The 23,681-nt window shown below is 41.3% G+C and overlaps 1 protein-coding gene across 2 annotated transcripts in view; it reads right to left on the bottom strand.

Annotated features, from left to right (window-relative positions):
* LOC117249380 (proton myo-inositol cotransporter-like) overlaps positions 1 to 23,681 on the bottom strand; it is a 111,932-nt gene that overhangs the window by 75,765 nt on the left and 12,486 nt on the right. For both annotated transcript variants that reach the window (XM_033615001.2, XM_033615002.2), the window contains 2 exons: positions 18,492 to 18,651; positions 16,851 to 17,056 (listed from right to left, as the gene is read on the bottom strand). In XM_033615001.2, the coding sequence (XP_033470892.1) occupies positions 16,851 to 17,056; positions 18,492 to 18,651 (366 nt within the window). The remainder of the gene's footprint in view (positions 1 to 16,850; positions 17,057 to 18,491; positions 18,652 to 23,681) is intronic.

Raw genomic sequence — 23,681 nt, 5'->3', positions numbered from 1 at the left:
TTCTGTTTGTGTTTTATGTTACGGACTCATATTTAATCTGATCCTGTTTTATTTTGTAGATTCTTTCCTCACGTGTCGTGTCTGCTTTTACTTCCTGTCTTTGTGTTTTCCTGTCTGTTTTCTGTCACACCTGTCCCGTTAGTTCTTCCCTGTTCCCAGAGTCTTCCCTTCACACCTGTTCTGTATTAGTCTTGTTTGCTCCACCTTAGTGTTCCCCTCCACACCCTGGTTGTTAGCCAATCTCCATTTCTCTCCTTTTGCCCGTGTCTTCCTACTCCAGCTGTGTCTCATTCCTGTGATTAGTTTTTTGTGTATATATACCTGTGTGTTTCCCTTTGTTCTTTGTCAGGTCAACTGTGTTGATCCTGTGGTCGTTCCTGTTCATGGTGTTTTTTGTGGTTGGTTTTCAGTTTGGTTTTTGCTCTGCTTTCGTTTAGATGTTGAGTTGCCTGGCTGTACTGGATGTTTTCAATCAGCTACATTAAAGCTCACTCTTTGTAAAAACTCAGACTGTCTGTTGGTCTGCATTTGGGTCCTCCTCTGAACTGACACATGACACTTAAGCAGCTAAAGATATTTCCTTCAGTAGCTGGTGGTGACCAAAATGAAGCTAAAAGGAGAGGACTAACATTAGCTGGGTGGAAAGAAACATGACTCCAGATTAATGTAATGCTACTAGTACTGCTACTTTACCTTCTCAAACTTCCTAAATAACACTGTTGCATAAATATGTTCAGCATGTGTGCATGTGACCAGGATGGTACCACCTCAGCCTCATTTTGAGTCAGGAAAAACCCTGGTAGGGGTGACAAATTCATCACAAAATACATATACAATGTGTTTTAAGGCATCATTTTATTGACTGTTGTGAATTAACCATTCTGAAAAATAGATAAACTCATGCTTTTTTAAATTCTGTAAAAATGTAATTTTTACTATTAGGTGGTGGAATGGACAGAAAAAACAACAGTTTCCTAATCAAGAGTGCATTTAGAGAAGAAATCCATCATCACACTATATTTTGTGTCTGGAACATAATTGTGTTCTGAACAGGTTAAAAAGAGCCATCTGTTTACATAAAAATAAATTATTTTTGTAGTCTACTGAATGCTGTAATCATCACTAACCACCTGTCTCCAAAATTAAACCAAATGTGGCTTTTACTGTCTTTTGCTTTCACCTTGTTTGCTGTAAAATGAAACTAAAAACATTCTCCATGTCATGTAGCTGTAGATAAAGTGGTCTACTGCTTGTAACGGCCTCCATCACTCAACTCCACTCATGACCTTTGTTTTTGTAAGGTTACATCTCAGTCTGCTCAGTGTTGCTTGGAACAAGAATTGTTATAAACAAGCCCTCCAAAGAAATCAATGTGTTCAATACAGTGCACTATGAAGTTTCTCATGAAGAATGGCAATATAATGGCTGACAGATCTGGCCTGCAATATTGCTTCTCTATCATAATTGCTGCCCCAACACCTCCATTTTCCACTTCACTTTCCCTTTGTCTGCAACCTCTCCTCCCCCTCCTCTTTTTCAATCCCCCCCTCTCCTCCTCCTGTCTCCCCTTTGCACCTCTCAGACTGAGAAGACAGTGATCAGAGCTCATTGACATGGGGCTGATGCCACACCATCATCACATCTTTGAGCAAGTTGAAAGACGAAGTAGATATTGAGAGTTTCTATATCTTTCTTTCCACATCTGCCGTTCAAGTACCAAAAATACAACAAGTCAATCATAACTACAATGACCTCTATTGGAAATAACGAACTTCAAGACAATGAAGTTAAATGACACCCACATATTTAAATCAGCAAGAAACACTGAAGATCAACTTAATTTTTTGTGCCTCAGTTTAACTCTGAGGATAATCAGAACAACCAGTTGTACGACCCCGCCAACCAGTCAAGTTGCAGTGTACATGCATGTCTGTCCACACTCACCACACACACTGTCCATAGATGTGTAAATATAGTGTCCAACACAAGGAAGTGCTTTTCTTTAAGGATGGATAGAAACCTGATAGAAACTACCTTGTCCGTTCTTCGCCATCCAGTAGTTTGGAATATGTGCTTGTAACATTGCCAGGACAGAAACAGGACCTGTTGCAGGTACATGGCATGATTTGTGAAATATTTAATTACAAAGACATATGGGCAGCTGAACGAGTCATAATAACAATATGACTGTTTATAATGTATAACTACATTTTAGCAGAATAACATTACTCAGATTCACAGTGTGTTAAAACTAGATAAACAATTTTTTTTTATCATATAAACTCACTTAACTATCAACACAGGCAACTGAATTGAAGAAAATAGCCTGCTAGCCAGTTAGCAGCCTGTTAGCTAAGCTAGCACACTGTCATGGGAACTGCCCATTGGTCCGACAGCCCACTGGTCCGACATCCCATTGATCTGACCATATTAAACCCATTGTTTCCGAAGTCCGTTCTGAAATCATCATGATGCCCTGTGGTTAAGGTCTGGTTAGGTTTAGGCACAAAAACCACTTGGTTAGGGTCAGGAAAAGATCATGGTGTGGGTTAAAATGAAAAAGAAAGTGACAAACACATAAGCCATGAGCCTGCTTCACCTCAAGCCTTTCCCAGCTGACCCAGAGCCGGTCGCGGCGCACCATCAAGGCAGAAATACGCCCTCCGGGAGCCGTTCAGTACCGCGGACCGTCGGGCTAATGGGATGTTGGACCAATGGGCTGTCGGACCAATGACATGGACCCCACTGTCATACTGTCTCTCTGAAATCCACCGCAGAGGTTCAATTTTTTTAAACGTGTTCAAGGCAAATTCCGGACCGAAATATTATGGAGGGGGCACATCTGATATCACAAAGCTTCCTATGGGAATGAACGGCCTTGTCTCCATACACATCTGTATGTGGATACGAGGCATTAGTAGTACGCTGATGTTTTGGTAGTTAACTAGCTAGCCAGCTAATGTTACACTGTTATTGCTGATCTGGGTACAACAGTCCCACATTCTGACACATTTCATGTTGCATCCCCCACTTTGATGGCATATGATGCCTGAAATTTAACTAAAGTCCAGCAGCAAAGTTGCTGCACTTGTTACCGCTCCTCTATTATCAGTGCAGACTGGCAGGGTAAGAGCACAGGTTGCTAACATTAGCCTACAAAGCACTGCTGGTGGCCTGGTAATGAAACAGTGTTGTTTTTATTTGATGACTTGTCGATTAATAGCACGAAACTAAGTTGTGAACAAACCGCGAGCATCCATGCTTTCCAGTCTCCATCAGATAAATGGCAAATGTCATTATGATGATACCATCATTGCCATAGTTGAATCTATTTGCATAAATGCAAATAGAATTTACTGATGACATATTAGGGTCTTTCAGAGTTGTGCCATTTCATTGGGGAAAATTTCAACCACTACCTCTTTTAACTCTATTCCGAGGGCCAAAGGTGTACTAAGAAAGGAGGGGTAGGGGTAAAAATAAGAAATGGGATTGGGACTAAGTGTATGTTTTAGCAAAACATGGATGCTGAACACACATCTTCAACCTGGCAACCCAGAAGTTCCTTATAGTCACCACAGTTTCAAGGTGGGCACCCACAATTAGTGTCACCAGTTCAGTATCTGACCAGATGTTTCCCCTTCTGTTCCTGAGATTTAACGTTGAATAAAAGCCAGAGATGTGTTTTTGCAGAACATTATGATGTCACAGTGAAGGTGACCTTTGACCTTTTAGATATAAAATGTCATTGATTCATAATTTTATCCTGTTAGCCATTTGTGTGATTTTTTGTCATAATTACAAAGTTTTCTTGAACTATGGTGAAATGCATGTTTAAGTGGGTATTTGTACCATATTAGAAATAGTTCCCTCAAGGTGTTCCTGAGATATCACATTCACGAGACGGAGATGTACATATGTGCGTCACCACTGTCATGGAGGTATAAAAATACTTTGTTGTAGCAAAACAAAGGCCGCCATAATCTCACATTATATAGTTGTACTGCTCTGCATATAGGATGAGCCTCAGGATGCTGACTTAATTTTGACAGGTGATGATGGCGACGTGATGATAGCTACGTATGTGTTCAGCTGTTCATTCTATAATAATCCTTCTGTCATCTTTTTGACCACTGGGCCATTTGCACCTTACGAAATTCATGACGTGTTAAGTGTGTGTGTGTGAGTGTGTGTGAGTGTGTGTAAGGGAGAGAAAGAAAGGGAGAGAAAGAGGTTTATTCACACTCTAATCGTCTGAGGGGAGAGGAAAAGGGAAGTGAGAAGTGTTGTTTCCATGGCTACCGACATGTCAGCAAAGGGGCACGGTGCTTTTTTGTTTTTCCAGGTGAGAAAACACACACACACACATGCGCACGCACACACACTACAAGGCTACAGGTAAACATCTAACACTCATGTTACTGCTGATCTGTGTACAACAGCACACACATCGAATCACTGCAGAAGTCATGGGCCAAGGGCCAATCACGGTGGAGTATTTCCAACTAAAGGAGCAGATATTTTAGAGAAAAAAGGCTAATTATGGGGTTGAAGGACTGAACCAGGTTTCTCCTCTGAGGATCCATGGCTGCAGTGTAACAGCAGACTTAATGAGTACTCTAAAGGGCAACAAAGACAAATTGATGGAATGCCTGCTATTCTTTAAACTCACATTGTGGCCTGCACATTGTCTCACAACCGTTAATGTTTATTACAGTAATGCTTGTTTAACTGTTCAGTGTGTCAGAGACAGAATCACTTGGGCTTTTTTTCATCCAGGGCCCTGTCTCCCAAAAGCATCTTGAGGTTAAAAAGATTGGAAAATTCATCATACAAACCCTCTTAAGCTAAAGACGTGTTTCATAAAAGCATCCTAATTTTAAGACACTTCTAAGGTAGATTAACAAGTACCTACTACCTACTCATGGGAGGTTGAGAGCGCCTTAATATGTGCCGGTACCTAATGGAAGAACCGCAACCTCCTGCCTGAGTTTCATTTGTACTCCCTTTACATACAAAAATGTTAATTTCAAACGCTGTAACCATCACTGCCCTCATACACGTATCCTTTATGGTGTCATACATATATCCACTAGATAGCACTGAAGAGAAGAAGCCTTGTAGACGGTGGTGGTTTATGAGGCCGTTAAATACATCACGACATGTGGACGGAGAATTCTTTTCACTCTATCACTGATTTCTTCTGTTCTGCCATTTTCAAAATGTCTTAGAGAGTCCTACAGTCATGTCTCGCTTGAACTATGCTCCACTGCCCGCATGAGTTTTCTGGTGGTACTGCTTCATTTCGTCCGTATCCCCGAGCTTTTAGAAAACATGCATGAATACAGACAAAATGAAAGCAAAGTACATACAGAAAGATTTGTATGCGTCCATATATGTATCTAACATTGAGCATTAACAAGTCTGTAATAGATGTTTTTATTGTTTTTGTTTATTTTAAAGTCTATACATCATTATGACTATTAATGTTCTCAGTTAGCATTTAATGCACAATAATTGATCATTGATCATTGATCATTGATCTGTGTCAGAGGTGTTACCCAATCAGCAGTGACTGAATCCTGCTGTATTTAATGGCAGCGCACTTGTGTAGTACAACACAGTGTTCAACACACCACAGTTTTCAGTTAAAGGTAGACTATGCAGGATTTTTGTAACAAAAAAAAAACAATGTGAAGACCAGTGGTTCCCAACCTTTTTTTCTTAAGGGACCCTTTTTTAAATCATTGAGTAAACTGTTATGTTATGACATATGTTATGGATATATCTTACTATATTTAATGCATAATAATAAGAGTACAGAACAAGTGATAAACTGTACAGTTAAAGCAAATAGCGAATACTGCAACAGAAATTCAGTGTTTTCATCTCCTTGACACTTGGCCATTGTACTGTTAGCTCTTTGGCAGCTTTAACTGTAAACTTTACTGATGCAAAACAAGGCTATTGAACAGAGTGTGAAGGCATTGTGAATCTAGCTCGTGTTCAGCTCTTCACTGTGTCCTTGTCCTGTGACTTCTGTTAAGTTGCAATCTTTAATAATAATCCATACTTTAGAAAATAACAATTTCACTTAGTTTTCTCCACAGAACTTAATTAAATATTGAGATATAGGCCTATACTTCTTTTGAAAAGTTTTCTTACACACCTTTAAGTCAAGAAGAACTGGGGCCCCCTGTGAAGTTTTCTCAACACCTAGTGGAGGTCAGGACCCCCAGGTTGGGAACCAGTTCTATAGACTCATACAAAAGCAATCCCTTTCATCAAACATGACCCCCTCTCAGTGGGTGGCGGTGTAATCATCTCCAGAGACTCAGCTCTCTGCCTGTATTTTCTTATTTTTTGGCTATGTTCAGAACGTTCCCAGGCACAGCGCAAAGGTTAAGTCAGAACTTTAGAAAATGGTAGTGACCAGGTAACCAGAACTACCTGCTTTTGGTCAGAGAGGTGCGTATTTGACGTCACCTGACCATGACCGAGTGAATCAGGAGGCTTTACCAAACAGACAAACCAAATAAATAGTTTTGAACCTTCCTTTAAATTTTCCATCTGTCTGTCTATCAAACACTCTGTCCTCTCCATCTGTCTGCCCGGTTGCTAGGGCGACAGCTGGTCTCCAGGTCATACGTCAGCCCTAAAAAGAGCGTGAAAATTACAAACATACTAGTGGCGCAGGCATGAAATGATGTGGCACAGATGGCGGTCACACATTAACAGATGATTCACTTTAAATTTAGTAGCGAGGGACCTTGAGACCGAACACAGTGATTTAAGAACTACACTGACGAGAATGAGAAGAGACACGAGAAATGTTGGTTTTCTGTTCGGCTGAAAGGTGGAAGCACATTATAAAGGTCAGATCATGTTGTGTCATGTAGTGTCTGCCCTTTCTGCCTGATTCTCCGCAAAGTTGTACCTGTTAAAAGTTTCAAAACCCTCCTTGTATTAATGTGAGCCTTCAAAATAAAACAACTTGAAAGTGTCTTACATAGAAGTTTGCCATGACTGCAGTAACTTGCTGGAAGCGGTCGTACACTTACACATGATTCTGACCCTTGGACTGCATTATACCTTCAAAATAAAAGTTGAGAAAGACATGAAAATCTCTTGCTACCTTTAAGTTTCACATGAATGAAGTTCAGTAGGAATTTTATACTATACAGAGCTGGTTTTATACTATACTATACAACAAGCTGTGACTGTTACGGGTGGTATTTGGACCCAAAAGCAGCACAACAGAGACCGGGAACAGCTGGTGATGATGTTTACTGTGATTACTCAGCAGGTACAGAGCAGGGCTAGTAAACAGCACACAATACGGTCAAACACTCCAGCAAAATCTCTCCACAAAGTCCTTGGCAGCCCAGCTAGTTTGGCAAGTCGAACTGGGCCGAGAGGCAGGCAAGTGAACAGGGGTGGTAGCCCAGCAACAAACACAGTTCAGTTCAACAGCAGGCAACAGTACCGTGGAGGAGCAGGCAGGGGATGTAGTCGAGAAGGCATAAGATCCGTAACCAGGTAAGTACTAAGACCATGTAGAAGAACCAGAAGGGAGGAGGCAGAAGGTAGATTGAGGCTAGGTGAAGGATCAAGAAGCCAGCAGGTAAGTACTCACAGGGCCACAGGAAACCATAGGTAAGCTGACTGGAACACTTGTTGTCATTGGATGGAAATGCCAAGCAGCCACAGATGAACAAGAACCAAGGATGCAGAAGTAGGTCTTGTGGTCAGGGGCAGAAGGTTGATGCATTTATCAGGGATCAGACGAAGCAGGCAGGTCAGAGGCAGGCAAGGTCAGCGAAGAGAAATCAGTCCGGAATAAAGTGCTGGAGAGTCTTGCATGAGTGGCGAAGAACAATCTGGCAACAAATGTCTGTGAGGCCAAGGTATGTATGTACTGGCTGCGAGTAACGAGGAACAGGGGAACTGAGTCACCTTGATGAGGTGGGTGTAGTGGGCAGGCAGGAGCAGGAAATGAGTCGACAGGTAATTGGTAGGCAGGTAGGAGTGGCAGGGAGGTGCAGGAAACCTTAGTGGATGGAGAATTACCGACTGAGGGCTGAGTGACTGGTCATGCAGAAAAGAGCAGGTTGACCAGGAACGCAGAACTTTGACGGTTACTTACTAAAAATAAATCTTTGTTGCATGTTGTTTTACAAAACACATTGATATCATAATTGATTTTGAGCTTCTTCGAACCGCCACACATGCAGTTAATAGAGGTATTTTGAGGGTACTACAAACATTTTTTTTTTAGTATCAGAAATAAAAAGCTCGACTCCAGCCTGTGGCCCTTTGCTGCATGTCATTCCCTCTCTCTCTCTCTCTCTCTCTCTCTCTCTCCCTTTCACACTTGACTTTCCTATCAATTATAGGCAAAACTGCCCAAAAAATATCCTAAAAAAAAAAAGAAAAACAGTTGAACTGTTGAATCTCAACTACCAAGCTGTTAACATGCAACAAATAATCTGTAAACTATCTGTACGCAGACTATCCAAATAAAGTGATACCACAAAGGTCAACCATTTGTTGAGATTCTGAATAATGTTAGGACCCCCTCGAAAACAAGATGGTACATCTCAAGGTTTTGTTTTTTTTTCTAGGGATGCACCGATCCGATATCTGGATCGAATATCGGCCCTGATATCATCAAAATAGATGGATCGGGTATCAGAAAATGCAACCTATACCTGAGGCTGAGGCTGATATGGTGTGTCGTAATAATCCCAAATCAAATAATGTATCTTAAAATGTTACTTCCAATAGTTTACTTTGAAATGTTTGTGTCATACACATCATTTTGACATGTGATGTACTGCATGAGTCTCTTAATTTACTGTTTTTAAAGGGGCTCTATGTGAAATTCAGACTGTATGAGCTGTCTGGACACAGTTCTCAACATGGAGTTGGCTTAGCTGGCGGCTAGCAGCTAACAGTGCTAACTCCACAAATAGTGCTAAACAATGACAACAGTGCTAACAGAGCTAACTGTTAACCCTGAAGCAACCTGAGCGCAGTTCAAAGCTGTGGCATTGACCTAGCCAGTGGAATACACACATGTACTAGCATATATGCGTGAATGGACTGGCTTACTGAAACAAACCACAGAGAAGCTCAAATTATAACACACACAAAGCGGTGCCCTGACTTCACTGTCTGCTCAGGAAGCCATTACTCCCCTATATTTTTATATAGCAAAGTGGTTTGCCTCTATATTAATGCTCTGAATATCTAATACAGCACCTTGAAATGCCAAAACAAACAAAGCATTTTTGTTCTGTAATTAAGTTGCCATTGCTTCTAATGTTCACTATTATAATGAGCATAAATGAATGTCAAGGTAATCATTTTTATTCAGAAAAAAAATCAGAATCAGAAAGGCTTTATTGATCCCTGAGGGGGAACTGTGAAATAAAAGAGGGTACAGCTTAATAATATGCAAGTAAAAATGTTCAAGAACTAAGAAAGCTTAACGTGGTGAAAAATAGAAACAGTAGGAAACTATCGGGAGAAACTGCAACAGTCGGCACATGCACATATCCTTTAGTATTTGTCCTGTTTGGTGTGTTTTCTAAGCTTCTGTGCTTGTTTGTTGGTATGTACTATCCAATAGTTGGACAAATGGAGTGACTAAGGACTCAGGAAATGACACAATGCATCTCAAGAGGTATTGTTAGAGTATAGAGAACTGCCAAATGCCACTGAATTCACAGCCAGATCACAACCACACATCCATCTCATGTTATTCTACTCTAGGTAATCAAGCAGCATCAGCCTGTGGCAAATGGGCTGCAGAGGGTACAAGCTATTTTATGCACATTTAAGAACAAACAGCCAGCCAGTGTGAAGTTTTTAGTGCAGTGTGTTAGTGAGTTCGGTAGCAAGCGACCGTCATTACAGAACTCATTTGGTACGTTTGCAATTAATGTGCAGTGGGCACGCTGCCAATTTAATCTCCCAGGTCCATCATCATTCTAACCAAAGCCAAATGAACGATGCAGTTTACTGGCGACGAAGGAAAACCAGACACACTGTTCAATTTTCTGCCATGATAATTGGAATTACAGAGAAGCCAAAACATTCTTAAAAGTCTTTATATTGGGGCTACTAGTCATGTTTTGAGTTAAATCAAAGTGTTAAATGGCGACTACAGGATAACGAGCAGGGAGTGTGAGGAGGCCGCCTGCTGTGCTCCTGGTCGTGCACAGTAGGATGACTGCCGTGACAAGTTACAGGAGTTAAAATAAAAAAAGGAAACTGCTGGACGCACACTGAGTTCTACAAGAGGGACAATCAGCAGCCTGTGTGAGTGTGAGTTTTTACACATCAGTGTGTGATTGTGTGTGTTTCTGCGAGATACAGGCTCCTCTTCACGGCGGGCCACATGGACTCAGGGGACCCATGGATGCCACTCCTCACAGAGACATGGTGTTCTCTGTTGTCAAGGTTGATTAGTCATAGGATGAATCCAATTTCCTCTCCTCTCCTCTCCTCTTTCAGCCTTTTGCCCACTTGTCCCCTCCTCTCAATCGACTCTATCTCCACTCTCTTTCCCTCCATTACTCTCCTGCCCTGCTTATTGCAGACATGCTGAGACAAACAATAACCCAGTAGAGAAAGTTATACAAACATAAAACAAAAAAAAACATTTGCATGCAAATTTTTAGATACAGATAACCATATTTTCTATGTCTTGTAGCTTATCTAATATGTCTGGAAATTAATTTGTTTAAGAGTTTATGTGCTATGAGGGTAGAAACTATATGTAATTTCCAACTTAATCTCAACTCTGCTTCAAAAAACAAGCTCTGCAGGTTGTGGCAATACCCAAAGTCAGCCTAGAAAGTTTTAAATGAATCATGAAATACCCCAAATTTAAAGCCATTTGGGCTTATCCTATGATTCTCTCATTGTAAAACCATTTGGTCTTTTACCACTGATACAATGATAAAACATTTACAGGCTTTAAGCTCTCAAGGTCCCGAAAACAACAACAAAAAAACCCTAAAAGCTATTATCATTATACTTCCTGGATGTGGTCTCCTTTGCTGAAAAGATTAGAAAGACTAAAATAGAATGGCCCGTCTTTGTAGGTCTATAATTTAGAAAAAGGTAGGATACATTAACTCGCTTAAAAAAAAGAGGGGGCATTGTTGTCCTAGGGGGGAAACATTATTTTGGACAGACAGCCTTTACAGTAACAGCTTCCCAGTTTAAATACACAACACAGCAACAGTTTTGCTCACTAAATTGACAAATGCTGTCATTTTATCAGCTCCAGCTAGCTGGCTAATTAAGCTAACGTTAGCTTAATGAGTTTGTGAAAAACTCAAGTTGACACTTTCTTCAAAGGGAATCTTGTTGAAGTGTCTTAAAGGGACAGTTAATCTTAAAATAAAAAGTACATATTTGTCCTCTTACCTGTAGTGCTATTTATCAGTCTAATTTTTTTTGGTGTGAGTTGCTGAGTGTTGGAGATAGCGGCCATAGAGATGTCTGCCTTCTCTCTAATATAATAGAACTAGATGGCACTCAGCTTGTGGAGCTCGAAGCACCAAAAATACATTTAAAAACTCAATGCATCTACTGCTAGCTCACCTAGCACCATTGAGCTAGCTAACATTACAGCTTAGTCAGAGAGGACACCATTAATGTTTACATCTCCCGCTGTCAACAGCCCAAGCCTCTCATACATGAGTAGATGCACACTTCCTTCTGCGAGGTGATATGGTTGGCAGGCGTAGTTTATTCATTGGAGCCATGGAGCCTTTCCCAGCTGTCATTGGGCAAGAGGCAGGGTACACCCTGGACAGGTCACCAGACTATCACAGGGCTGACACATAGAGACAACCATTCACACTCACATTCACACCTACGGACAATTTAGAGTCACCAATTAACCTGCATGTCTTTGGACTGTGGGAGGAAGCTAGAGTACCTGGAGAAAACTTAAGTTGACCTAAGGAGAACATACAAACTCCGTACAGAAGGGCTCCCTCACCCTCTTGCTGTGAGGCGACAATGCTAACCACTGAACCACCATGCCGCCCCGAGGAGTAGTTTAGTAAAAACTCAACAGTTCCTACATGAAACTGCTCACAATAAGGTCTGTGGATTATCCTGAGTAACTCGGTCATGATTTCTGCAAAGAGACATTGCTGCTGAGTTTTTCAAAAGTATTTTTTGGCGTTTTGAGCACCACAAGCTGAGTGTCATCTAGTTCCATTATATTGGAGACCAGGCAGACATCTCTGCAGCCGATATCTCCAACACTCACGGCATGTGTACAGCCCCTTACCTTTTGTTGTTTGTTTTTTCAATAAGTATGTTCACTTGTAATTTTACATTTGGATGAGGTTGGTTCATCAAATCTAAATCTACACTCATATCTAGCAGTGTCCAGGATGTGGTTGCTACTGTAGGTTGTAAGCTAATTAGCCCTACATGCTAACATTTGCAGCTTACCCTAAAGCTGACATAATCAATTTAATCCACGTATTTCCATTCCTTACACTTGTGCTCTTGCATTTATGGTTTTGGAAAGGCTAAAAAAAGTATGCATGTCAGTTGCTTTATTCCTTTTAGTTTTTTGTCCTGTTTGGGAGGTTGCAACAGTGTAAGTCAGTGTTTTTTGGGACTGAATTCAAATTCAAATCACTGCAGCAATTATGACACCATATGCTCTGTGCATGTGAATGTGCATAATGTCGCTCTTTTGTGGATTTAATTGTATTTCAGTCTTGCCTTCTCTCACACACACAAGCACAAACAGATGGTAGATAAAGAGAAGGATGAAATGTGAGTAAATAGGAATGTGTGTATGTGGACTGGTTTGAGCCAGGATTGAAAAGAGATTAGAGGCGGGTAAAGATTTGCAGGATCAGATTGGAGTGTACCACACAGGCAGCCTCTGAAATAAAGACCATTTCATCTTTGTCACAAGTGGTATGAAACAGCAATATTAGCTAATAAAGCTCAGTCAGCCGTCATTCTGACAGCAGCGCTCAATACTGTCTGCTCACATTGGCAAAGCCTCGTATCACACAGCAGCATCCAAGTGGTCAAGCAAAGGTCAGCTCACACAATAATTGACCATGAAGAAGAAAGTATTTTCTGTCTACTTCATTACACTGACCTCCTTCACTTTGTTTGGTTGCCTTTGTACCAGAGATCTCTATTTACAGCGCTGATTTCACTGCTGGAGTGCTGCAGTCTTTTCGTAAATCTAGGCTGTGTGTTGGTGTTGTGTGCGATACATGAATGGCTGATGTGAAACACTGCCATGTGCAGTGTGTGCTTTTATGTTTTTACGGTGTATGCTTTTCATTTCTTCTGGACTATGATTGTAAGGCAGCAATACTTGTACACCTCCAGTCCAAGATGAATTTCGCCAAGGTATACCAACGGATTGGATCCTATCATATCGCATTGTATCATATCGCATCGTACCATATAGTATTGCATCATATCGTGTCATATCGTATCGTATCGTATTGTGTGGTATCGTTTTATGTCATATCGCGTCGTATCGTATTGTATCGTATCATATCGTATCGTATTGTATCGACACAAATTTGAAGGTCCAGTGTAAATCCAGTGTGGTAGGCAGCCTATGGTCTATTTTATCCACTTTATCATTGTGAAGGTTAAACAAATCAAGTACAAAATATAAATAAATCTATTAGTTTTAATACATTTTGTTCCTGAAATCCACCCTCACTTCAACCTTCTGCTGGGATTTTTTTGGCTCAAAGGTATCCCAGTCCAACTAAACAGTTTTAACCAGCACATACTGAAGGTTTGACCCAGATCCAAACCAAAACTGGATTAATGTGGCCTAATCCAATATTAGAATGTTCTTTTGCATTATTTTCAACAACCCATTTTCAAGATTTGACCCAATCTGTCAGATTATTTCAGAACCGAGCCTTGATTCAACACTGTAGCTGTACATCCAGTCCACGAAAGCTTCAACAACATACTGCTCTTAACATCTGCTGCTGGGTGAGGACACATTCACTGTTGTACGGGAAGAGAGGAACTACAAAGACACCCTGAGCACTAAAAGCCAGCATGGATGAGCAGATGGACAAAAGAGAAACTCAAACCATGTCAACAGAAAATCAAGAGAAAAGATCCCACACTGCCGCTCACACTGATTTGGCAGGTCGCTATCATCGCCCCAGGAGTCAAGGGAATGCAGCGGAGCAGCTGAATGACTTATTGTTGCTTCAGTAGGAAGGACCTCATCACACAGCAGGAGGGGAGCATGAACTGTCTAATCAGCCTCGCTCGCTGAGGAGGACATCAAAGTGACTGAAAAGAAGGCTGCTGCCTTCAAGGCTCAGGGTTGTGACTCGATCATCTGCGAGGTGTTAATAACATGAGCCCAGGAATTAGCCAGTCCCTTTCAAACATGTTTTTCCAATCATCCTTTTACTCCCACAGCTCTGTGTGCCTTTTCACTGGAGGAGGTCACCTATTGTTGGGCTCCCTAAGAGAGCCTGTGTAAAGATGATGAGTGACCTCTGACCTGCAGCACTAATGGAATGCCTTAAAAGCTTGTGCGTCAGAGGCGTTGTCACCCTTATAGGTGATAATGCAGTTTTAATTTTGTTACACCTCATTTACACTGACCTACCAACACTTTGCTCTAATTTCTTTGTAAAATGTAGAAGCTGTGTGACACCATTCAACACACCTGAGCTACGATACCTGGGTATTAGTCCAAACATTGTTGGACAACAGCTTTTTGACATCAGATTTGGCTGTTCAATACAAATATTCGACTATTACTTTTTTTCCACATACAGAGTTGGAGAGTTTAAAACAGGGTTTAAACTGTTCTGACTGAGCAAAGCCTCTTTTACTCACTCAGGGTGCTTTCAGACCTAGAGTTGTCTTGCTTTGGTCTGAATCAGGGACTAATTTTGTTACAAAGTTGCATAATTGCCTAGACTTGGTTCATGTTCTCACAGCAGCATTTACAAGCAGATCAGATCAAATGCCTTGTGTGAGAAAGCTGCTCTTGATTGGTCAGAATTTCCATGCGGGAAAAATCCAGGAAGTAAACAAAACGTTGAAGAAGAGTACACTTGCAAGATAAATGTGACACTTTCTAATGTCACAATGGAGGGACAACTACGCAGGTTGATTTTAGCGCTGCTCATTGTGGACTATATTGCTGTCATTGTTCATTTTAGTCAAACCATACAGTTTGAAAACGAGGCATGGCTCCAACTAGAAAACAATGTTTTGATGCACTGGATGTGCTGAATGTGCATATTAAGGCAGTACAGGAGGAGGTGCACATTAATAATCCTCCAGGACTGTAACATGCTCATGTTTAACCCAAACAATGCGTAATGTGACTGCAGTTGGTTCGGATCGAGGTCGGAACACGTTCTCACCACAAACAAGTGTGACTGCTCTGTTCACACCTGCCCAAACGAACCGCACTTAGGGGGCAAACTAACTTGAGTTTGATTGAACCAAACCAAACAGGACAGGTGTGAGAGCACCCTTAAACTCACCCTGGGTCTGGGTCTGCAGCTGCCTGTACCAGCAGTGTGAAGGTAAGGGGGGGGGCGGGTGTCACTCTGCAGCTAAATTGGGGGACTGAAACATCGTCAAAAGTGCACTGATTGGCAAAACATAAAACAAAAAAAGACTGCTGGAGTTGAAGAATCTCACTCGACTGAGGCGTCACCAACTAATGATTCAAAACTTCGACTTTCAAGGGACTGCCTTATCAAATTTTTTTTCTTTATTTCTCATGCAGATGAGGCAGAAAGCTTCGCTAATTACTGAACTGTACTGACTATTTCAAAATACAGCACAGCTGTTTAGTTACGTGGGCATTACATGACTGGGCATTATCAATCCACATGACGAGGTGGTTTCAACCACGTTACCTCTCTCAATGACAGCTTACCGGGTCCAAGCTGTCTTATTAACAAAAATTAAGCTTGGCTCCTTACTAGCTGGTAACTGGCTTCTAGCGGTCTGGACCACTCTGCAGAAGGAAGGATGGCGAGGCGTTCAGGCGCCGTTAACTAACAATGGCTTTATTGCACTCTTCACCACAAACAACAAACATGGCCTTCTCATGAGGTTGAACAGTAGCCGTGAACTTATCTAGACACTGAATTCTTCTGACCATCATAACTTTTTGCTGCCTGCCGTCTTCACCATGACACCCTGAAAGAGCTGCTTCCCTCCATATACAGTGAGGTACATGCCATACCCTCACAGGTTACCCACAAGGCTGCTGTTCTTGAAGGGGAAAAAGGGTGAGCCGGTCACACACAGGTGCTTTCCCTGTGTGCACTCATTTCCTGTCTCCATCACTAGCAGCTACAGTATAAGCTTTGAGGACACTACATTATTCATGGAAAGAAAATGACTCTATTCTCCCGTCATGATTTCAGTGTGCATGCAGCACCAGCTGGAAGCAGACCTGTTTCTGCAAGGCAAAGTACCATAACCAAAAAGTCTCCATATGTTGTCATGCATGAAAAGACCCAAAACAGACTATCGTATTACTAAAGGTGAATTATTTTCACAGCATTTGTATCGTACTGACTCTGTCCCAAGCTTTGTGATCCATGCAAGCGGTTGATCGTTAATTGTTTACTGTACCTTCACATCCACGCACAGGCAAGAGCAGCATTAATTAATGCAGTTTGCTATGCCAGTAAGATAAAAGGCCTTCCTCAAACATCTGTAAGTGACCTTCAATAAAGATAAGGATAAGCATAAAAATTGCTAAAACAAAATGCCTATGTTGCTCTCTTGCTCCAATCCTCCCTCCTCTCACCCCCCCTTACCTCCTCCGCTGTCCTCCTCCTCATCAATGCTGTTCTTGATGCTATCGTACTCTTCATCAATATTCTGGTTGCCTCGGATCTGACTGAGCACACGGCGGGCCTTCTGGGTCAGCCCACGCTGGATTAACCAGCGAGGGCTCTCGGGCAGGAACAGGAATCCCATGAACTGGAGCACGGCGGGGAGCACCGACAGACCCAACATGTACCTGGAGACGGAGGGAGGGAGGGGATACATGGAGTGAGGAATAAAATTATGATCACAGAAACTACATCACCACGTGTTTTGTTTTAGGTTTTTGGCTTAAATTCTTTTGGCATTTGTTACAGAGATAGGGTGCAATGAGGTTCCCCAAGCGTTTAGTTTATGTTGAGCTATTTGCCAGCAAGCATCAGGTGGTTTAGTTCATTAAAATTAAACACTGGGGAAAATGTCAAGGCTCTTTTTTCAGATTCTTCTGCTTAAAATAACCTAACATTTACATTTAGCATTTAACTCTCACCCTGAGTGTAACAGATAGTGCTGTAACAAGTAAAAAAAATCTAATATTTTGCCTCTGATCAGTTAAAAGAGCAGATATTCTGTCAAAAATCTCATCATTAGTTCACACATTAACATACACTTAGACCGCATGGCTAACTGCTGCATTTCTGACAGCAAACCAAAACTTTAAAGTGCTGTCTTCTAATACCAGAACCAGAATAACTTAGCCAAAGAAAACCACTGATATATTGGACTATTATGTCGAGAGGGAAATTGTCTCTCTGTATCCACTCATGCACACAATCAGGGTTCAGCACACTCTGTAAAAGGGTCGTTCCACAAATCCCAAATATTATGTGGTGAAGGCAAAGAATATGAGCGTGCAAGAGGGAGGAAAAGACTGTGATAATGATAAAATGTTGCAGGGATTTATCTCTAGAGAGGTAGATGAAGTGGAGAAGCGGCACGTCGGCGTTTCATACAACTTCAAAGAAAGGAAAAAAATCCATATATATTTTTACCAAGATAAACACACAGATATATAAGGCTTTTGTTCTGCTGCGAAGGCAAAGACGTCAATCAGACAACATTCATACTCTAAACTCAGTAAGTGTCTCTGAAAAGCCATTATCACGTATGAATCACAGCAATCTAGGAGCTTCTAAACGATCTTCGCCATCTCAATCAGAAATGTAGTTGAAGCAAATCCTTGCAAAAAGGACGATTCTTATCTAAAGTATCTCATAGCTCAACATTCAAACGCCCGGGAGGCTATAAAGCTGCATTCAGTGTGACAGCAGGAAAAGACGCCGAGAAGAGGGAAGAGGGGAACAGATAAAAGAGAGAAGAAGGACGGAGGAAGCGGCATAATGTACCTTTCAGATGTACAGCGCGGCTGCTCTCAGCAAATGTTAGGGGCTGACCCGTGCATGTGTTGACATTTGGAGTGAGGGTTTGAGCCGGCATGACTTCTTCTGGCATTTGATATGATAAGAGCCCAAAGAAAAGACGCTCATATATCTGACTATATGACCATCAATCATGAAAAGTTTAAGTACCTTAAAGTGTATTAAAGCAGCTGTATAAGATGCCATTTCATGTTATTTTACCCTTTAATACGTCATATATGTGTGTGTGAGGTGCACTTCTCTGTGTCTGACCTCCACCCATCGCGCTGCAGGTAACTGAAGGCGCCGTCAATCAGGCTGGCAGTGAACTGTCCAGCGGTGATGAAGAGGGTGTTAACCGTCACCAGCTGACCCCTCAGGTGGGGCGGAGAGGCCTCAGCGATATACACTGGCACTGTCATAGAGGCAACACCTGCACAGCAAGAAGAGAAAGAAAGAGGCGACAGTTAGCGGTAGGTGACTCAGAGATTGTGTCTTGTACAGCAGATGTTGCTTGTTCTTAAAGAAAGGACTTGCTTGCCAGACTTGCTTATGACAGAAGCAAAAAAATGACCACATATGGACCCAAAAGGGCAAGTTTATAAGCTTAGACATGACAAAAACCTTGTACTAACATTACCCAAGTGATTGACCTTAACCCCATATAACTTATAATGTAACATATGTAATGTAGGCAATGTAGGCAATGTGCACAGCACTTAAGTCAAAGACAAATTTCCCTACTACGGGGACAATAAAGTATATCGTACCATACCGTATCGAACCGTATCGTATTACACCGCACTGCATTGTACCGCATCGTATCACACTGTATCATATTGCATTGCATCGTATCGTATTGTATCGTATCATATATTAAATATAACTTAATTTAATCCTGAAAATCATCACAAATGTACTACTACAGCCACACTGTTGGCCCTGTGGGGTTACACTTAGCTAAATGCTAATATCAGCATGCTAACATGCCCTCAATGACACTGTTACAATAAAGTATATCGTACCATACCGTATCAAACCGTATCGTATTGTACCGTATCGTATCATATCGTATCGCATCGTATCGTATCATATATTAAATAACTAAATAACTTCATTTAATCCTGAAAATCATGACAAATGTATAAATACAGCGTCACTGTTGACTCTGTGGGGTTACACTTGAGCTAAATGCTAACATCAACATGCTAACATGCCCTCAATGACACTGTTAACATGCTCATCTTTATTAAGTACGTTTAACTTATTGTAGTGGTTTAGTGTGTTAACATGCTAACATTTACTAATTCACCCAAATGCAGGAAATTAAGCATTTGACACTAAAACTTTCCTGGGGAAGCACCCCAGCAACCTACTACTACTCCAACAACCTACCTTAAAGCCACCTTAACTAATTAACATTTTTATATTACAACTAGACAGTTTTAACATAACTCAGTTTTAAATTGAAACTCTGTGAATGTTGAAAAAAAAAGATGAGAAAAATTTGATTTTCTGTAACTTGCATCACCTCTTATTCTTCTCGCTCACATGTCATAAAACTTTTGACGTTTGAATTCAGACCACTGGTTCACGCTGATTTTGCACATCACAAGCCTACACAACATACACAACACAGACTTTTATGCCCCCAACCTGATAGTAACTAACTAACTAACCACTGTGGCAGCTGTGCACAGTGACACAACACTTTCAAAACAGTTTTTGCCATCCTCACACAATCAAAGTATTTCCCATCAAAAGTGTCCTATAATTGCTTTTGCCTCCACAGGCTGTGCACAGGCTACATTGTCCACATGGCTTAGTGTATGTAGGCAAAACTACCAGAAAGCTGATGATGTATACATGTACATAAAAGCGCTACATGAAGGAACATAAAGGGTTTTCCTGTAGCTGTTAGTGTCAGTGATGCAGCATGAGCTAGCTTAATGTTTTTAAAAAAGTCAGCCCAACATGTAGAGAGGGCAATCATGGCTTGTTAAAAACATGAAGGTTTGTGGATATTACATTACAGACAATGTCACCCATGATTACTTCTTCTCGAGGTACTGTTTTCTGTGACATTTAAAGAGTTGCCTTCTGTTTTAGATTTATCTTGAAGGAACCATTTTGGTAAAAGCTTTATTTTTTTCTGTATTTTTTCTTTATTTACTTCTTCTGTTATTATTTTTCCTGTCTGATGCTCTCTTTTTGTTTCTGGGCAGATTCTAGGGGACAGTTTTTTGAAGGTCTAACCAGATTTATTTTTTTATCAGATATTGTAAGAATATTTATCTGTGTCTGGTAGCTTTCTATTTATATTGCAGGCCTGTGGAACCATGATGTGATTATTACGTATGATTCTTAATTCAATGAGTGACGTTAGTCTGTAGTGTGAACTGATTGGTCCATGTGGGCCAATCAACCTACTACAGATGGTCTCTCCCTCTGTTTTGTAAAATAACCTGATGAAGGTCTCTGTATCAAAACCCATTAAATTTCTGATTATTGTAAGTGTAGACAGTGTACAGGAGTTCTTTGCTTTATTATAGCAATGTGTCCTCATAAAATGGTTTGAATGATATCTAACAAATTAGCATCCCATGAATGGCATCAACATGTTACAAACTTAATGTAATGTTACTTGGCTTAGGTTAGGTTTAGGAAAAAAACAGGGTTGGGTGCTGTCATGTAAAGTTATGTACTGAACATAACGTACTTAATGTAAAATTACATAGTTTTAGGAAAAGAAACATTGTGATAACATACCCTAAAATGACTCAAAGTTCACTTGGTTTCACACAGGACACAAACATTGGTCTCCAGGGGGAAAGTCCTGTGTTTTGGGACACATCCACCACTCCAATCTGCCTCCATACATGGACTTTTGGTTTTAATATTACTTCCATCTTTCCTTTCCATCAGTGCATTGGTCGAATGATCGCAGCCTTCCTGATTATGTGGATTACAAATCAATTACTGGTTCATGATAACGTAGATTATACAGAAATTCTGGTTCATTATTCTTCGCAGGTATACCTACGTACAGTGCATGACAACAGCCTGATTATGTTTTTTATTTTTTAATTGCAAGTCTAAAGGCCAATTTCCACCAGATGCGTGTTGGTTACGTCTGCGCTCCAGCACGGCAGCGGAGCCGATAGGATTCCATTGTAGTCAATGTGTGTGTTTCCACCAGCTGCGGCTGTGCTGCGTTCCGGCTCTGTCTCAGCTCCGGCACTCCGGAGCCCTCCGCAACAAATACGCAGGACTTCTATTTTTGCCGGACGCCGGAGCACAACGCAGCAATTCAGCACAGAGCAGATCGTGCGGGGCAGGAAGCCGTGCACAGAAACACAATAAAACATCCAGTTAATTTTCAAAATAAAGTACATAGTGTTCACGGCGGATCATATTTCCCTGCACTACACCTTAAAAACTACATAATGGGCAGAGGCAGGCCTGAAGTCAACAGGTCAGAAGTTTTCAGACGTCATATCACCCCGTGAACACCATGGACGAGGAGATATTAATCATGGCAGTGCACCGAGATGTCTTCCGGCGGAGCTGCACCGCACCGCACAGCAAACGCAGCCGGTGGGTATTGACGGACGGCGGAGCACACAGCGGATAACCAGCGCTGCCGTTCTGCAACGGACACGCATCCAGTGGAAATCCGGCGTAAAATCACAAAACCAAAGTGTGTACAACATTATTTACATAATTATTACCAATTACATTTATTTCAGTAATCTCTAATGACTTTGACCTCTGACCCTGACATCAACAAACAACAGCAACAGAGGTGAATCCAGGGGACACAAACACATACCATGGTCCATCTCAGTAATGGGCTCTGCACAACTCTGATCTGGAAAACATCCATTTGCACACACACACACACACACACACACACACACACACACGCACGCACACACACACGCACATACATAGTCACATGCACGCTCCTGTACTCACGTACACACAGAACAAACAGTGTGTGTTTGCCTCAGATGTATCTGACAAGGTGCCATGAGACCGCGGCTTTCTGCAGCTGGCTCCTGATAAGCTCTATTAATAGTCTGCCACTGCTTTCTATACACCCCTCCCCTCCCCCCTGCCTCACCTCTCCCTCTCCCTCCCCGCTGCCACAACCCTGCCCTCATCGGCCACCATGACTACGTGGCTACCTGTTGCTATGGCAACCACTTGCTGGGAAACCAGTCTCCGAGCGGGCACCACGCTGTGGCAGCTCTGGGAAGGGAAATCGATAACCGAGAGAGAGGAGTCCTCACAAAACCTCCGCAGGAGAGAGCGATTTGGGAAAGAAAATCACCATCATCAACATTTCAAAGCTCAGTTACATTTCTTGCAGTCGTACACAACATCAGATCATTAACCAAAAAAACTTTTTTCCCCACACTGTACTGTGGGAAAAGTTAACAGTCATGATTCAAAGCCCGGTCTGCTGTTGAGTGTTGAATGCTCAGAGGAGAGAAACTCCTCGACTCTGCCAAGGGCTGTGACCCAGACTGCTGTTACACCCAGAGAAATCAGTCTGCTCTCTTACGTCTTCAAATTGATTTCTTGCCCGTGCAAACATACCCTAAGGAATTAGAGTCAAGTCTTTATCTTAGTTATGGCTTTAAAAAAAGGATTATCATCTGAGAGCGGAAATCCGAGATGCAGATCACCGTCGAAATCTAATCAGCTGCTCTTTGGCATGAAGCCTGTCTGCTCGGGCCAGTTTGATGGAAATCCATTCATAAGCTTTTGAGAGATGTTGCTGAAAGACAGACACAATAAAAACCTAACCTCTACGTTCTATGTTACAATAGAGGCAGGACTTTTAAAATAGCAAATTTCTGTAGTAAATGCACTGTGCTACTTTTGTCACATACACAGTAAAGTGGCCTTGTGACTAGGGGAAGGAATCAATAGGCACAAACGATTATCAGTGCATCTTGATGCATCAAAATTTTGAATTCTATACATGATTTAGTGTTTCTCACTTCCTACTTTTAAAACACAGCATATTTGTAATGATCCACAGTTAAAATAAACACATGAATTCACTTCAATTATCTTTGATTAACCCATTTGTTCCCATATTTAGTATAAGAAGAGAATGCCACAACATGTGTTCTGATTCCTCTTAAGTCTCTTAAGTAAATTTAAGTCTCTTAAGTAAATTTGGTACGAACACTTTGGGCAAGTATCTAACGGTACAGCCAGCAATGTCCCTTGTGAAAAACAAAGTTATATCTCGATTTTTGTTATGCCTTATCTTGAAATTTGAGAGATGACATGAAAAGAGTAGCCTTTTATTAATGTTCAAAGTCTGGATTGTTTTAAAAAATGGGTGCAAAGATGCTTAAATTGTTAATAGTTTTCTGTTTGTGTTCCTTGTTTCATGTTATTCATTCATGTTTAATCTGCTTCCTGTTTTATTTTGTAGATTCT

The sequence above is a fragment of the Epinephelus lanceolatus genome, chromosome 23 (genome assembly GCF_041903045.1).
Source record: "Epinephelus lanceolatus isolate andai-2023 chromosome 23, ASM4190304v1, whole genome shotgun sequence".
Lineage (NCBI taxonomy): Eukaryota > Metazoa > Chordata > Actinopteri > Perciformes > Serranidae > Epinephelus > Epinephelus lanceolatus.
Note: the sequence above shows the minus strand (reverse complement) of the source record. Positions and strands in the feature narration are given on the sequence as shown.